General features: G+C 38.0%; 1 protein-coding gene across 3 annotated transcripts; it reads left to right on the forward strand.

Annotated features, from left to right (window-relative positions):
• Positions 1-19: 19 nt before the first annotated feature.
• Positions 20-18,362, forward strand: cusr (Copper-only SOD repeat protein). Of its 3 annotated transcripts, none has more exons than XM_003449997.5 (11): positions 20-137; positions 8,030-8,083; positions 9,636-11,700; positions 12,212-12,311; positions 13,671-13,745; positions 13,926-14,030; positions 14,885-15,017; positions 15,138-15,252; positions 15,482-15,606; positions 17,475-17,555; positions 17,802-18,362. In XM_003449997.5, the coding sequence occupies exons 2-11, from the start codon at positions 8,044-8,046 to the stop codon at positions 17,915-17,917; spliced, it is 2,955 nt and encodes a 984-aa protein (XP_003450045.2). In that variant the 5' UTR covers positions 20-137; positions 8,030-8,043; the 3' UTR covers positions 17,918-18,362. The 3 variants fall into 3 exon arrangements, with proteins under 3 accessions (XP_003450045.2, XP_019215292.1, XP_019215291.1); XM_019359746.2 differs by lacking the exon at positions 20-137 and adding an exon at positions 7,843-7,925; XM_019359747.2 differs by lacking the exon at positions 20-137 and having other exon boundaries at positions 7,836-8,083; positions 17,475-17,556; positions 17,827-18,362.
• Positions 18,363-18,367: the final 5 nt, after the last annotated feature.

Below are 18,367 nucleotides of genomic sequence, written 5' to 3' on the forward strand. Positions count from 1 at the left end.
GCAGGAAGTGACATCTCGTGCGCTGAAGTAGGCAGTGCATTTTTTTGCAAATCCCTCGCAGGAGACTGAGCGCACGTGATCTAGGCGTGCTGTTGTTGACGTGTAGTATTTATATTTTGACCTGATTCAACCAGAAGGTGAATATAAAACGCTGTTTCACAGTTCACGGTTTAATCACATAAACATTAGTTTTAAAATAGATTTTGAACGTTTAAATAGGCTGTGAGTGCCTGTAGATTATTCGCATGCTGCATGCATACTACATTAACAAATTAAATGTCTCTTGGGAATACTGTTACATGTAGGCGTAACTTATTTGCTCTTTATTGTGTGTAGGATATACTTAAATGGTACTGTTCTGTAATGTTAAGCTTGCCTTTGGCACTCTGCGTGGAGCTGTTTAAGTTATCGTGATAGTTGATGATGATGATGTGTACTTGGGTTTAGAGTACCGCACAGCAAGCAAGTCCTAAGTTTGTATCCGCCAGCCGGAGTTTGCATGTTTTCCTCCTCCCAAAGTCCAAAGATATGCTTGGAGTTAGTTTAACTGGTGATTCTTAATTAGCTATAGGTGTCTGTCTCTCTGTGTGTCTGATGTATGGGATGAAAACTTATTCAGCAAACAGTAACCTCAGCAGAAAAAAACACATAACTCATGCTACGCTGACTCCATCTACTGGTAAAATCAATGTAAAACAACTGCTCCCAATTTTACCCGCATGAGCACATACACACACACACACACACACACATACAAACAACAAAGGCCACTCTTCATTTCTTTCTAGACAAAAAGCAAAAAGGATTAAATGAATTAATTATCTTTTTGTCATTTTACATAGTAGGATGGAATTTTGGTTTGGTTCTCTCATTGCACGACAGCAGTTTAGAATAGAATAGCTTTTTATTGTCACTGTTACAAGAACAATGAAAGGCAGTTTGGCATCTCTCCATATGTGTGAAGTACACAATAGCGTAAGTATTTACACAATAACAGACAAATTTACATTTACACAAGAAAGATATGTACAAGTTATACATACACCTGCAAACATACACGCACATACATACATACATATATGTATATATACATATATGCATCCATACATACATACACACACACACACTTACATCTATATGCATACACATACATGCCATCTAACTAGCAGGTGCATTGAGAGGTGCAGTGTGATCAGCGATATTGCACATTAAGTGTGTGTGGGGGGTGAAATTGCACATTGAGTGGGCGGGTGCTGTTGCAACTATACTAAATAAGGTTATAATAAATACAGTTTAAAGAGGTAGGAATGTTGGTTGCATTGAAGTATGAACAGAAATACGATTTATAAATAAGGTGTAATGTCCATGAGTGTTGGCAGTGCAGTTATCCTCCAATTAGGGTGGAGGTAGGGCATGTTTGACAGCCTGTGGGTAAAAACTTCTGTTGAGTCTGTTTGTCTTTGACCTGATGGACCTGTAGCGTTTACCAGAGGGAAGGGGGGAAAAAAGTGAGTGTCCAGGGTGTGAGGGGTCTTTGATGATGATGCTAGCTTTCTGCTGAAGTCTGCCAGTATAGATGTCTCTGAGCTTTAACCTGGCGTGCCTCTTTGTAGACTTGTTGGTCTCCTGATTTGAAGGCGCTGTCACGTGCTCTTAGTAGGGCTCTTACCCAGTGTTGCCAACTTAGCGACTTTGTCGCTATATTTAGCGAGTTTTCAGACCCCCTAGCGACTTTTTTTTCTAAAAGAAGTCGCTAAAAAAAGACGTGAAAGCGCGTATCGCTTTTACTCTCAACAAGCAGCGGGTGCTGTAATGGAGTCAGTTCTTCTTTTACTCTTTTACTCTTATGCTGTTTTGTGGATCACAAGGTTTAAAACTACTTATAAACACACACACACAAAGTAACTCCACCAGAGTGCCTATTTCGGGTCACTTTTGCCGGTCCAAGCCCGGGTAAAGGAGCAGGGCTGGAATTGTGACATTAAAAAAAACAATAATTGCTAAAAGAAATTTAATTTGTAGTTCTAAATAAACTCTAAATGCATTTAGGAGGTTTTTACTTACTTTATGTCTCTTCCACGATGTTATTTCTCTCTCCAACAACATAGGTTACAATTATATTAGCATGACCAATTATGCAAATTAGGTGATGATGTCATTTAGCGACTTCTAGCGACTTTTAGGACAACCAATAGCGATTTTCCTTACTGAGGAGTTGGCAACACTGCTCTTACCTCACTGTGGAGCCATGGCTTCTGGTTCGGGAACACTTTAACAGTCTTTGTTGTTGTTACACTCTCAGTACAGAAGCTGATGTATGAGAGTACGGCAGATGTGTGGCCCTCCAAGTCTGATCCTTCTGCAAATACACTCCAATTCGTGTTATCAAAACAGTCTTGTAGGGCCGTGGTGGCTTCCATGGTCCACACTCTTACTGTTTTTTCAGATGGTTTTTCTCTTTGAATTAGAGGTTTATAAGCAGGGATCAAGGACAGAGAGAGATGATCAGAGAGTCCGAGATGAGGCAGGGGGGTGGCCTTGTAAGCATCTGGGATGTTGGCGTAGACCTGGTCTAGTGTGTTGTTTTCCCTTGTCGGAAAGCTCACGTTTTTAAAGAATCCAGGCAGGACAGATTTCAGGTTTGCGTGGTTAAAATCCCCTGCCACGATCACAGCGCAGTGCGGGTGCGTTGTTAGCTGTTTATTAGTGGAGCGCTGGAGTAGCTCCATGGCTGACTTAGCATTAGCTTGCGGCGGCACATAAACTGCTATTATTGTGATCACTGTGATCTCTCTCGGCAAGTAGAAGGGTCTACACTGAACCATCATGTATTATTATAACTAGAATGAATAAAATATTTTTTAAATTAACTTTTGGCCAAAGGCCTGAATCACATGAGGTACAGGTTCCAGTTTGACTTGTATTTCGCTGCATGTCTCTTCATGCTGTCTCTCTCCCTCTTTCTACTGTTCACTGCTACAGAATAAAGGTAAAAAAAAAAAAAAAAGCCCAAAGAGAAAAAATAATCAAAAAAATAAAACCTAACAGCACCAACAGAGGAGAAAAACATCATAATCATTCCTAGTTTAGCCGGTGTAAAGTGTCATTAGCTAAGTATAATGTTTTCAGTGCCAATTTGTATGTTCAACAACTGCATTTTCCAAATGTCAGAATTCAATTTTACATTATCTATCTATGCATCTAAGCAAATTTTAAGCATGTACTACGGCAACATGCAAAACTGAGGAACAGTCCAGCCTTTATTTCCTCTACGATGGACTACCTCTACAAAGATGTCGCTTTCTATCATTCTCCTCCAGTCAGACCTGTTTGCTGCCCAGAAACTTCCATATTTATTTCCACCTTAAGTGGGATCTAAGCTTTAAAGATTACTCTCAATTCCTCAAATGCAGAAACATTTTTCTTGTGCTGGGGACAGCCATAAGTCATATGATATAGTTTCACTTTTTCATGCCATCAATCCAAATAGGATACTTACATTCAGAGTACAGAATGGACCTCCATGTCAAAAATGTTTCTCATGTGTGTTTAAGAAAAAACACGGTGAAAACATGCAAAGTTTTGGGGGTGCAGATGTTAGTAATTTGGAATATTAATTGATCATTGATTCACCTAAATGCATTTTGGATATTTAAACACTAGCTCAGTTTTGAAATATTTGGAGAAAAGCTTTAAGAAAAATACATTTCAGTCATAATTTCGATTATGGCATAAGAACGTGGATTACTGAAACTGTTATTAAATCATTCAGAATCCCTGGATTAATGATACAAATAAAAAGCTTTCAAATTAATCTTCATAAGACATTGAAACGAATGCAAATTTAAAAAAATCATAAGACACTAAGCATGATCCAGTTCTTTGCAGCTGAGTACAGTGATGCTGCACATTGTGTAACCCAAAAAAAAAAAAATCTGTTAAGTCATCTAAAGCCATTCGTTGCCAGTCATTGTCATACTAAGCAAAACAACGCTGTATGTCAATCAATCATCATAAAACCACAGTGATACTGAAAGTAACTTTGAGTACCCGTCGTACAGGACGTTGGGAGATTGTTTAGAACATGATGGCATTTTACCAGCGTGTTAACAATGGGCTCTATTATGAGAGAATATTTTTGTTAATTTTAAAGGGAATGTTTTAAAATTTGCATCACTCCCCATAAGCCCTGATTAGACTGCTTGTTTTTAGAGGGACTGTAGTGCTCTAAAAAATTTCTTTATGCATTCAAAACGTTTTTCAGCTTGCGTTACAGTCATGCTAAAAATAATTTACAGCCTCTTTGTCTTCTAATATTTTATGTATCAGGACATCATTTTTTAAAATAATGAGGTTTTTGGCAGGTCTTAAAATGATATAAATACATCGCCAATGAACTAGAAAACATGACCTATTACGCTGTGTTGTTATTTAACAATTTAACCGAGGATCAGCAAATGTGACCACATCTATAAAATCTGAACTTTTGGTTTTTCTGGTTGGGAGCGTGTCAATGGCCTTGGAGAAGCAAGTGTTGTTGCATAGAAGGGTGAAGAAGGGACGAGTGAAGCCACAATTCCTCCACAATCATCTAAGAAACAATTAGAAAATATGGATGTTACCTAAACGTATTGCTCTCAAAAGTAGTTCTACAAGCTACTGTGTCAGGGGGCAGATTTTTGCACATGGTACTTCTGATTTTATGATTATATGATATTTATTTATTTAATATAAATACATTTAGTGTTTTGTAGTTTATCTGAAGTTGTATTGATGTAATTTTAACACCTGCTAAGGTGTTATAATTTTTTTTTTTTAAATTTATTTTAGCGTATGATGGTCACAACTGGGCAATGTTCATGTTTTCAGAAAATTCAGGTTAGTCACAACAATGCTTTACAGAAATTATCTAATTTCCTCCAAAAGCATAATCAGTGTTAATAATTTCTATTTGTGTCAGAATTTGAGCATTTTTGAGTGAGGAATGATGTTTTAATATTAATGTTCCTTACAACAACATGTCAGTGAGTATCTGATCTTCAACACAGAACTGTTTCTGGACTGAAAAAACTTCATATACTCTTCAAAAGTTCTTTATAATTAAAAAACAAAAACAAAAAAAACAAGTATAGTTGTTGCAGTCAAGTGAGAGGAGAGATATAGAGAATCCTTCTTTATTCTGGCTATTCTAACTTGTTACTGCACTCTCATCCATCCTCTGCTGCTATGACAGTAACTGCTATGACTGCCCTCTTTCCGTTTTCCCTATATTTAGTAGCCATTATTTATTTTATTCATGTGTGTGTGAGTGTGACAAACCTGTGTATAAAGGACAAAGCCATGTCGTGATTCAAGCCTTTGCTGCAATCAGTGACCAAAGCAAGACAAGTGAGACACCTGAACCTCTTCAAAGGCCCTCCAGTACACGAAAGAGCTCATGGCCTGCCACATCGGGGTACCACTCTTAGGGGATGTTGCCATTTTATTTTATTTTGTTTCTCAAGTCTGTCAAAAAAAGAACTAATCTATCTTGGAATTCTAAACATAATCAAAGATCTGTGGCATCAAGAAATATTTAACTGTGAGGTTCCTGTACAGGCCTGTGGCTCACCTCATCCTTCCATAAACTGACAAAGTGTGAATGTAACACAACATAAATTTCTTCAGACCTGCATGTTTTTGCCTGCTTAAAATCATAGTTCTGGCTGAAATTGTTTATTTTTATAATAACAGACTTTTTAAACAAGATATGGTATAAGTTGGAGATATTATATGTGGAGAACCTAGAAAGGTTCTCCACATATTGAAGTATTTTTCAATTTACAATTGAAAAATACTCTACATAACAGCCTGTACTCCCATTAGAACATATCCATCCCAGATTTCTTAATAGTCTGGTTCTAACGTTCATGGCTACCTCCAGTAATTTCATGACCACCAGCTAAATGATCCGAAGTGACTTTGTTTCATTGGGACACCGGATCAGGCTTGCAAAAAGAATTTTTCCAATATGTGGTGCAAGAAAACACGTGAGCTCTGACGTGGATGAACACTGTGGCCAAATATAAAGCATTGTTTGATGTATGACAGTAAATTCATGTTAACCATCCAAGTTTACATAGCAGTCATCCATCATCATCCACCTAGAGTAATTTATGAATGAGGTGTGAATAATGTAGGCTCAGTTGCTTAACTGCTGGCTTAATCAATTATAGCTTTAAAAACATATCCAAAGCAGGCTTGACTTGCTTTGTGTCATTGAGATGTTTCCTCATGCCATCATATGCACGTAACAATGAACTCTCAGAGTGATTGCAAAGTCATTTTCACGTTAGTGCCAGATCCTGTACATCCATGTGACACCACATGTTTTTAGAGGTATCTGAGTGCTTCTTGGAAATTTACCTTTGGAAATGTTGGCTTCCATGTGTTTAATTTAGAAATTAACATTTCCGTGTGTGTACAAATATTAAGGTGTGTAGAACAGATAAAATTAGGTAACGTTCATGTAAAGTAGTTGTTAGAAGCAAAAAGTCTTTTTTTTAAGATCATTTCTATCCGTCAGTGACACAAGTGAGCATATTTATCCATGCTTTATCCATGTTTTGTAGCACGTCTTATGAATCTGAAGTGCTTTGAGTGGGAAACGATGGCCTAAACCAAACCATAACACTATGATTCTGCTTGCTTCAAAAATGATCATCTTTTACACATAACTAGGGAGCTATTTGTGGCATATGTTTTAATCATGTCCATCATGGCCTTTTGCAGTTAAGACAGCTTCTCACACAGAAGTAAATGGAGCTAACTGAGAGGAAAGATACAGATTACTTTTTTATTTATTCAAGTTCTTCTAATATATTATTTCACTCTCCTTCTTCTTCCGCAGTTCTGTGGGGAAGTTCACCTTACTCTGCGTATACTGCAACTAACAATACCATTACTTTAATGTATTTACTTCCCTTCCAGTTGCCTATATTGAGCTACGATTACCTATTCTCTGCATGCGAATCCATGTGCAAATGACACGCCTGTGTGCACAGTATGAGCGGAGAGTGGAACAGAACCACGTGATTCAGGTCTCTGTTGCAATCAGTGATTTAAACAAGCAAAGTGACTGACCAAAACCACTTCAAAGGCCCTAAAATACATATTTAAAGAGTTACATAGTGTAACAGTTTACAGTGATGGGCCATTCAGCTGCTATTTTTAAATAAAGTTGCTATTTTCTGCTATTCAGTTTTTCCCCTGAACTTTGTCAGAGTAGCAGTTTTGGTTTTCATATACTTTTTAAGAAGAAAAAGGGAAGAGGTAGAAATAGGGTGCAAAAGGGGAATTTTAAAGAAAAAATGTGGAAGCAGTAGCGTGTTCAAAGAGCTGTTGTACTCATGTAAGATTAGACTTCAAAGTTCCTCTGTGAGTTTAACGTTGGGCACTTTAAACTTCCTTTGTTCTTGCTCAAGTTATTCACATCACGATAAAAAAAAAACAGTTAAAAACATAAAACAAAACTGCTTAACCTCCTGCATTTTTTTGTTTTCTTTCATTCTGCATTTATTTGTTATGATTTTAGGTAGAGACATTAAAAAATGTTATGGTGCATGCTACGAAGAGCAACGTCTCAAAAAAAGTTCTTGAGCTTACTATTGTATTTTGAAATACATTAGTAAGGCCATTAAGTACTTTCCAACGCCTGTATTTATGCTTGAAATGAACATCATCAAGTGAGCCGCCTCCAACCATCCTACCAGACATCCCTCCCCTACCCACATGCATGAGGCACTGTTCCCTACATGAGGACCAATCAGAGGCTGGGAGAGCACAGACTGCAGCTTATAAACAGAAGTGCAAGGGAGGCTGCATGCTTTTGAGAACCAGTCACATATGACAGACTCTTAGAAAGCACACCTACACATATACCAAGAGTCTGTCCATTAATTTACCATTACTGAACTTCTTCTGCTGTGACTTACCTTTTTTTCCCCCCAAACCTGCACTTTCAATATTTTCTGTTTATTGTGTGTTTTAGACACATCTGACAACATGTCCCTTCTCAGGGCTACTCTGCTGGTTTTTTTGCTTGGTGAGTAATTTTTAATCTTCTTCTTATCCAGTTAGGCCAAAATGGCTTTACGAATGATTTATGTCTTGAGCAACCTAGTGTTTATTTTAACTCATGTTTAATGAATCTGCACATTGTATTCTTATGAGTGTTTTTCAAAGAAAGGTGTTGCGTTAGAAGTACGTTGCAAAATAGTTAGCATTTAACAGCAACTGTTTGTAATGATTAATTTAAGTCAGTATCCAGTAGATATCTGAGCTGCTCAAGATCAAAGCTTAGTATGCTGCATCTCTTACAGGGGATGTTAAAGTGAAACTCTGACTGCTTGAAACTAGTTATGAAATTTTCTATTAGAAATCTACATACATTACTCATACATATTTGTTAACCATATTCCCCATTTATCACTTGCTTTATTTTCAAAAGAAAATCAGGCTTATTACAAGATGTTTGTCACAGCAGGATGGTGATCCAGACAAAAAGATTACCTACTTATGGTGTAAGGTGTTTAATGCATATTTAGAGGGTTTGCAAAAAGACCCCAATCTGTTGTTGCTCTGGTATATCAACACTTACACCTTAAAACTAACTAGTTATGGTACAGTTAATGTAAGATTTTACCACTTCAATCTAAATAATGGGAGATTTTCTACTCACTTGAAGCTTTGTTTTTACACCAAAGTTCCACCTTTAGTTTTTTGCCATTACACTCATAGATATAAAATTAATAAAGAGGGTGATTTTGTTTTGTTGTGAATCAATATAGTGTCATTTTAAAATTAGAATTAAATGGAAATCAAAATAGGGCTACTAGAAGGTATTTCATACCAGGCCACCACATTGTAAAAGTAGAATTTCCACTTTTTACTCTCTGAATAACACTAAAGAAATGAAAGCTGGTGGTAACAGATAATCGGGAACAGAAACTCAAATGTGAACCAGTGTTTCTACCTTATGCACACCAACCTATAAACACTTTATCAAGCAGTTCTCTACTATATGGTAAAAATGTTGCTACAAATGGAATATAAAATTTGTTATACATATTAAGCAAATGTTATGTTCCCAACAAAATTATCTACCCATATTTTTCATTTTTTTTCATACCCTTGTCAGACAATCTGGCCTTAAGTGGAATATTCGTTTCTGTCTAATGCACATACAGAACAAGTGTGATGTTTTTATAGTATGACAAAATGTGAGAGTGTAAAGGTCAGCGTGGCGGACACATGTTTATAGTCAACAACTGAATTTGTGTTCGAATTTGTAATAGAAGAGGGAGCTTTTATCCAAGGTTGTTTACTGTAAGACATGAATGAAAAATCTTCTGCTACTTTGGAAATCAGATGCGGCCCAGTCTACAGTTCAAAAAAGACCGATTAGAAACTTGACTTCTTAGTATATTAAATAATCAACTTCTTGGTCGTGTCAAGGTTGAAATATGTCTTGAGGGGATTTCTTTTTTAATCCTTTTTTAAGTTTTTAAGGATATTTGTACTGTTTTTTTCAGTGCTTTGCATTGACAGGTGTAGTAATGCCACGGCAATTGGCTCCCCCTTGTCTTCTTTTTCAGATTCCATTTCCTGTGTTCGGTTTTTGGCACCTTTGAACATGGGAGGAGTCATTGGGATGGTGGAGTTTAACTCAACCTCTCAAATGGCCACTGTCAACGTGTCTGGGGCTGGATCCTGTGGTTCAGTAAACATTTCCCTCAGCGAGTTTCCCGTCATGTATGGCCACTTTGCTCAGCCCTGTTCTGAACAAAATATCGGCTCCAGCATCTTCACTTTTACAGCTGATCTTGCCTCAAATTCTAACATCAATGTGTCCGGCCTCTTTGCGCAAAGACCAAACCTTGATGACTTCTCACTGTCGTTGCAAACGTGTAACGGAACTAAAGTATGCACAGTTGTAAGTCAAGGTCAGACCCTCGGAACTAGTCAGGCCAGGTTCTATGGGCCCATCGCGGGTAACGTTTATATCCGTTATAACATGGATAATGCCAGCTCCAGGGTTCTTGCAGATCTTGTGACAATTGGTCAAGTTAATGCCTCACAAACTAATGTCACTCTCTATAGAGCTACAAGTACTGCTGCAAACTGTGATATTCTACTTGGAAACTTAGATACTGCATCTTTGACCTCTCTGGGTTCCATAAAGGTCGGGACCCCTATGCAGCTCCAAAAATCCCGTCTGGACCTCAGTAGCTTCCAAACCACAAATGGGTTTCTTTTCCTTAAGGTGGGGTCAAGTTTCAGGTGTGCTCAGATCTATAATGTGGCAGTGAAACAGGTTAGAGCTGATGTGAACATGAATGGGATCAAAGGATACTTCAGTTTTCGTCAGGCTTCCCCTTTTGATCTCACAGTGTTGAGTGTCAATCTGACCAATTTACAGAGCAAAGTTGCCTTTTACCATGTCCACTATCTTCCTGTCAGGTCATTAACAAACCGGTGTTCAAATGATAGTATAGGTGACCACTGGAATCCATTTAGTTTGAACAGAAGTAGCCCAACTTACCCAAAAGGCCCAGGGTCAACACATGACATGTATGAGGCGGGTGACCTCAGTGCCAAGCACGGGAACATCTCAGGCAAAAATATGGTGGACATGACATTCACAGACTTCAATCTTCCCCTTTTTGGAAAGAACAGCATTGTAGGTCGCTCAGTTGTCATTCACCAACCAAATGGTTCGAGGTATGTTTGCACGAGTATCAGTTATCCTGGCGAGATAATTGTAGGCAGAGCCATATTTTCAAGCCCTGTGGTTGGTGAGGTCTGGTTCACACAGCTGGTGAACAACCCCCTCTCTGATGTATCCATCTTTGTGAATTTGGCATACGGAAATCCTACAACACCAACCAAAAACCACAACTGGCATGTTCACGTCTACCCCATCAGCTCAGAGAGGGATGATGATCAAGGCCGCTGTACCACAACAGGAGGTCATTGGAACCCCTTCAACGTCAGCATCGATGCCAGCTATTCCCTCAACTGTAACCCATCTGGTCCCCTATCCTGTGAGGTGGGAGACCTCGCCAGCAAACACAGTACCATTGATCTTGGAACCACGTTAACGGTAGTGGCAGCAAAATACTTCTTCACTGATGTCACCTCCTGGGTGCCCAAGCCCGGCATTATTGGCCGTTCTGTGGTCATCCATCAAGCAGAAAGAGGCGGGCCAAGAGTAGCCTGTGCCAATGTCACATTGGTGCAAGTTCCCAAAGCTAGCTTAGGTACATGGTTTGGCCCTGGAGTTTCTGATGGACAAGTGGATTTCTCCCGGGCTGTGCCACAAGGTCCCACAACTATAAATGTTTCCTTAATGAGCCTGAACTCCATAGCTAGTGGTTATCATGTTCACGTGTTGCCCCTCATACCTGGCAGTGCAGAGCCCTGTTCAAATGCAAACATCCAGGGCCACTTCAACCCACTAGCCTGGAACGTATCACAGTCCCCCCCTCCTGGAGTTGGCACTGTGGACCAGTATGAGATGGGAGACATCAGCGGGAAGTTCGGCACGCTTAATGATCAAAACAACTTTGGAGCTGTATACATGGACCCTGACATGTCGATGAATGGACCCTACAGCATATTGGGAAGGTCACTGGTGGTTCACAATGTCAGTGGAGCAAGGTGAGAATGTGTACTTTACTATTTGTGTTCTTAGCAGAGAGAACGAAAGAACATAACACAGCACAAAATTAAGAGGGAAAAAAAATACAATGTCATATACAGGATACCACATCATCTCTTTTCTGAAAATTGTTAGCTAATCTTCTATTTTTAAATACTTGGTATCTGTTGCAAATAAAAGGAAGTGTTTATCTTCTGGGACAACTCCAACAAGTGAAAGGTCGTGTTAGTTGTAAATCCTTATGCAGAATAACCAGATATGTAAGTTGAGAGACCGACTTCTGGCACAGAAACAAAAAGGTGTCAGTGTTTTGAGGACACCAGCGTAAAATGTCAGTTAAGGACATAACTTCCTGTTGTTTTGTGCCATGACAAAGATAACCTTCAGTTAAAGAGAATTACTCAGCAAAATACTTTGTTGAAGATCCACCTAGATGTCAGAACATGATAGGATTTTCTTACCTTGATTGTGTTTCTCTTTGTTTATGTGTTTTGTTTTGTTTTTTTACAGAATTAGGTGTGCCGACATCTTGGCTGACAGACTCACAGATGGTGAATGGGTTATTGCCAAGGCTGTCTTTAATGGTACAGTGACCGGGACAGTTAGACTGGTAAGAATCATTACAGATAAAGTGTTTGGTACTCATCTCATGTTTCTCATCTTCTTTCTTTCTTTTGTTTGGTCTATTAATTTCAATAATTTCTATTTTTCTGTGACTAAATGGTTCCTCACAAAACAATAATGGCTACAAATCTCCGATTTACTGTATGAATAAGTATTTAACAAGTGAACATATCTGAAGGGAAAAAAAACAAAACCATGCAATTATGTGTTGCAACAAATGTAAAAAAAAAAAATCAGTTTGATGTTTGATATTGGACAATCAATTGCCATCTAATCAGACCAGTTAGGGAGTGTGTACTACACTCATTTAACACTGCATTCCTTTGGATTACTAATGGCTTCAAGATGAGGTGAGGCACATGTAATTTTAATCTCATGAGCTCCCTTCTTTTGGATTTTACATTTTAACAAAAGGTTTTACATTTCTAATCTTTAGCTCACACTGATACTGACTCAAATGACATCACAGGCAGGATTTCCCACAGAGGATTAAACTTTTTTTCTCCAGTTTCTCTGTAAAAACAAAAAAGGCTGAAATGTAAAAACATGTATTCCTTCTTTTAGAAAGACAGCAGCTTTTCTTATCTACATCTATACACCACATCTAAAGCAGTGTATTTAACTGCTACCTACTTATAAAAGGTTGCTAATCTTACTAGCAGTGTGTAAAATACTGTATCAAGACCAGTTTGAAAGAGGAAAAAAAAGAAGTTGTAATTGAATGAGATGAGTGAATGAGTCGTGGTATAATATATCTGATAGCCTAAGAGCAGAACAATTGTTTCTTTATCATTGCTAACTTATTTGGAGCCAAGCTGCCACAAAAACATGACAGTGTATTTCTGCTGCACTGGACAGAATTCATTATGCCTACGATGGCTTGCACCAGGAAGCAAAAGGAAGAGGGGACGAGAGCATTAGCTTAGCATCTATCCGCTGGCTAATGGTACGTGCGGTTTCACCAAACTAAAAAGCTCACCAAGGGAACAGCTGTCTCTGGCAGCTGCCCTCCAGAGGCCCCATACTGAGCTCTGCACTACACTAATGGAGAGAAGAGATTGTAGTATCTCTAAACAGCCTATATGATTAAAGAGAAGTAGGCAGTTTGAGTAATCAGTGTTGTTCTTCAACAAAGCAGAGTGGTTTCATTGTGAATCAAAAGAAAAATGAAATGAAATGTGAAAGTGTGAAATGCCTTTACACTAAAAGGTGGACAGCAATATCCACAAATCTATACTCGGTTCATTTTAACGGCATTCATGTTTCACCAAAGCAAGTGTTTAATTGTGATTGAACTATGAGATTCCTTCTTTCTAATTGAAGCACTTTGTTTTTCTCATCCCAGCGACAGCAGGTGTTCCTCGATGGGAGCAGCAGCGATGTTACTCTGGAGGTGAACCTTAAGTCATCTGCAGGGGAAGTAAGTACAGCTTTATATAATCTACATGCATGCAACTAAAAAAAAAAAACTTATTGGCCACCATCACAAAACTCAGTGTTCATCTGCCACCCATCAGTGTGAAACTCTCTTTAAGCCTTTAATAGGATAGATGTGTTGAATGACATCATTCTCACATCTGTATTTTATCCCAAACTGAAGAAATCTACGGCGTCCTTGTTCATCACAACTAATCGGGTTGGCTCCAATGACACCGGGTGCAACAGTGTGGGAGACACATTCAATCCCTTCAACATGACATCGATGGTGAGATCACAATCTTATCTGTGTAAAAAGGATACAAAAACTAAATAAAACAGAAACAACACGCTTAAGAAATGAGAAATTGAAAGGAAAAAAGTGGAAGAAGAAAGGGGTTGGCCAGGTAGTTTGACCTTAAGTTACTTGAAGGAAGTCCAGAAGCGTGTCTGTTTCCTGGCGGTTTGGGGACACATATTGCAATAAGGGGCCAGTCTGAGTCTAATCACAAGTTTCTTTAGTTCCTCAGTTTGAAAACGTGTAATTTCACTGCATTTAAGATTCAAAGGCTGCCCTGAAGATGATCAGTTTAAAGTGTAAATATAGTACATTTTTATGCTTGTAAGGGTATATGAATGTATATAATAGTATAAAGATGCTAAAAACTGCACTTATTATCAAAAATAAATCATCTCAATGACCAAATTATTGGCTTATATGAAAAAGATTTTGCAAAGGATCATGCTAAACTTAAACCTGCCTAAATAATTGTAATCCTAACATGATTGACATGTGTGCATCTAATAATCTCTACATGTTTTTCTCCAAATGGTTACATGTGAACATATAATATATGTATAAGACATAATATGAACATTATTGGGACCAGTCATGCAATTGGTCAATAACTGGAGAATATTGCTAACGTCTCTCTTCCTCTTCCTCCAACTTCATCTCAAATCTACACACTTGCTAGAGTCCTTTTTGTGTATTTATACTATATACACAACACTAGACTCAGACTCATTGTAGAAAAGGCAGTGTTCAAGTTTTTCCTAACCAGGAACAAAACCAGCTGCGGTTACTGTTCGAAAATTGTGGTAAACGTGCAAATAACTTCTTTCTTTCGCTTCCACTTGCAGAGCTCCACCTGTTCTTTAGAAAACCCACTGAGCTGCGTGGTGGGGGAGATATCGGTGAGACACGGCATGGTTAGCCTGACACAGAGACAGTTCTATACTGACAGCATTATTCGCCTCTCCGGAGACAGCACAGGTGAAATGAGTCCCCATATGTGATCAGTGATAACAGCAAATACAAAACTTCAAAATCTACAAAGAAGTGAGTTTACTTTATTAAGTCTAATTATTCGTTATGTTTTGTGTCCGTTATTAGTGGTCTTCAGATCTTTAGTGCTGAAGAATGGAGAAAACATCACAGCCTGTGCCGACATCCTCCCTGAATCCCCATCAGCAGCGCAGACGTTTCCCAATGTGACTACATTCAGCCGGTGAGTGTAATTACAACATACTGCATGATGAATACCTTTTCATGTCATCCTAAATCACTCAAGACACTTTAATTGCTTGCTGGAGGCCATTTGTGTAGACGTTCTATAAAACTGTTCTGTAAACAGTGCACTATATAACACTTTCATCAATGCTGTATTAAATAGTTGTTGTTGTAGGGTTCAAGTGTTTGTATGACGTTAAAGTGGATGTCGGTGTCTTTATGTCCAGGTATGACTTCCGAAACAGGGTAGCTGACGTACTGCAAATGAACCTGGCAAGAGTTACTATCTTGCCCACATCTCCTCAATCTGTATCTGGGGGAACATGTCAGCAAGTCAACTTCATGATATCTGGTAAGGCAGAAAAAATGTAATCCAACTTCCATTTTTGGCAACCAAAAAAAAGAACAACACGAATGATGTGAGAAAATGTCATAATGTCAATATTAATACAAATTTTTCAGTGAATATTGATAAAAATTTTAAGTTTATTGAAGAAATACAAAGTACACTACAGTCTCTGGTAGCCTGTAATATCAGACAGTTGTCTTTTAAAGGTGTGTCTTTGGCAAGGTATATTAGGAATTCATGTCTGTCTGTCGTGTCTTCTGCTTTATCAGACGATTTGAAATAAAGACAAACTGTAACTTTTCCCCACAGTAATAATGATTATTTTATTATGAACACAGAGAACTTTAGCTGATGTTTTCAAACAGGCTATAAGAGTGATCTACCAGAGCATTTTTACTATTTTGAAAATTTAATTCAAATACTTGGGGTCAATGTGTGTCAGACTCTCCAAGATTGAAAATGTCAATCATGAATTAATGTGCTTCTAGCATTTATTTTTGATTTATACCCGACTTGTGTATCGTGAAGGAATTCGGTGTCGCACCAACAGTTACTCGATCCTTAGCCAGAACATGACGGTTGTAAATAAAAACGAAATAAGAAGTAATCTGTGGTGCGTTTTATGCAAAAGCAGTATAAAGTATTTCCTGGTTGTTATGAATTACCTGGCAATCATGTTTTGTAGGCGCTCCCCTGGAAAGCTAAGCCACACTCTGGGAATTCCTGACATGCGTCTTCTGCTTCATGAGATGATTTAGAATAAAAAAGCTGAAACGCTTTTCCCTGCTTTATTGTGACCACAGAGACATTTAGCTGATGGACAACTATCAAACAGGCCAGCTAATTACCAGGGCACGTTTATTATTTTGAAAATTTAATGAAGATATTTTGGTCCAAATAGCATTGCGTGCTTCAAACAGTCAAATGTCAGACTGCAAATGTACATTTTTAATCATATTTTATTGTAAATATCTGACATATCAAACCTGAGTTATTGTTTGGTTAAGATACATAATACATTTTCTTCACCATTCAGTCCAAAACACTTGCACACACTAACTCCTCACCTAGAACTGATCTAGAACTACTTAAAACAATGTGTTTGATATAATTCATTTCCAGTTGCCTGGCTGTTAGATTAGACTTTTTCCATTTTTGTTTATTATTTCATATTTTTAGCTGATATTATTTGATATATGTTATAATTTTATAATATATGTATATATTATATATATGAGGGGGCATTGTGAGTCATATGCTTCTGTCCCCGAGTGTTCCCTTGCTCCTATTATCATGATTAATGTTAGTCTTGTGTGAATGTTACAGCATCCATGTTCAGGTGCTTTAGGCTGGCCAAGCTTTTTGTCAGGACATCAATACAGTGAACAATAACGGGTATTGAAAATCTTCAGAAAACCTGGAATAATGAAAAGTAATTTGAGACTGGAGTTGACTGTCTGGGAGTCTCATTTTCTATCCCTTCCTTTGTCCCAGGGAGTAACAGAGGAGAATTTGTAGGCAGCTTTCACACACTATAGCACAGGACAGGCATTTATACTCTCCGAGGTCTCCTAAAAGGTGAAGCGTTTACTATTCCAAAAATTCCGCACAAGGCCACCACTGGATCATTTTTATTAGAATAAAAAAGATTAATTTCTTCAACTGGTTTACGGAAATTGCTCGCATGGCATTATTTTCTGATTCAAGCCAAAATATTGAAAGGGCATCCCTTTTGTCAGAGATTCACATTTCATAATAACCCATTGATCCAGCAGTTTCTATGAAGTATAACAAAACAGTGAAGCTCTAAGTATGCTAAGTACATTAGTATTTGTGTAAGTAAGCACTGCTACTTTTTCTGTATGTTAAAGGGAATGTGAGCACTGACCTGCTGAGCTCTGTCAAAACCAGTGAGAAAATGGGCGTCTTCAGAGAGTCTGACATATGTACAAGTAAGTGCACCCCAGCCCAGCAAATAACCTGAAAACCTGAACTTTAGGAGGTAACAAAAGCAGTGATGAGCAGTCATGCATGACTGCCAACAGTTTCTGCCTGTTCAAGTCTCTTTGTGCTAGTTTTCATCTTTGCTTTTTGCTGTCGGTTGTAAAAATCTAATATTTGCATTCGCAGTTCATGTTTTCAGTGATCATTCTTAGTCATTCAAATAACCTGTGAATGCCTTTCTAATTTCTTATTAGGAAGTACAAGTCCGACTCCAAGTCCAAGTGCAAGTCCAGCCCTCATGCCATGGACTTTTCTTCTTGGCTTGATGTTCGCCTTCGCCTGTCTGCTGCCTTCAGCAACTTATTTATAGCTCGGAGACTCAGCCACACCTTGCACCGTCGGTGGGGTTACACGACCTTAAAAAGATTGTAAATAGAATGTCAAATGGCACAGTGATCATCAAGCGAATAAACACAATCTGTTACATTGAAATTTTTTTTCAGTCAATGAAGAATTTCCTTTTTTTCATTACTTTTATAAAAATATAAAATATAAATGTAAAAATAATAATTGTAGGTAACAAGGCTTAGGTAACAAGTAAGAGTTTAATGTTTAGAAATTTCTGCAAACTAGATTTTTTTTCTATTTATGTCATTTGGTTTCTTAAATGGGTGGGTGGTTTTATTGTATCTTCTGGCCTCCAGACTTTGTTCTTCATGTATGCACTCTCCAAATATTCACGTGAAATTTTGTGTATATCTTGAAAATTGTGAATAAAATACAATAATGTTTGGATGCCTTGTCAGTTTCCAGAATAAAT

Source organism: Oreochromis niloticus, linkage group LG6 (assembly GCF_001858045.2).
Source record: "Oreochromis niloticus isolate F11D_XX linkage group LG6, O_niloticus_UMD_NMBU, whole genome shotgun sequence".
Taxonomy (NCBI): domain Eukaryota; kingdom Metazoa; phylum Chordata; class Actinopteri; order Cichliformes; family Cichlidae; genus Oreochromis; species Oreochromis niloticus.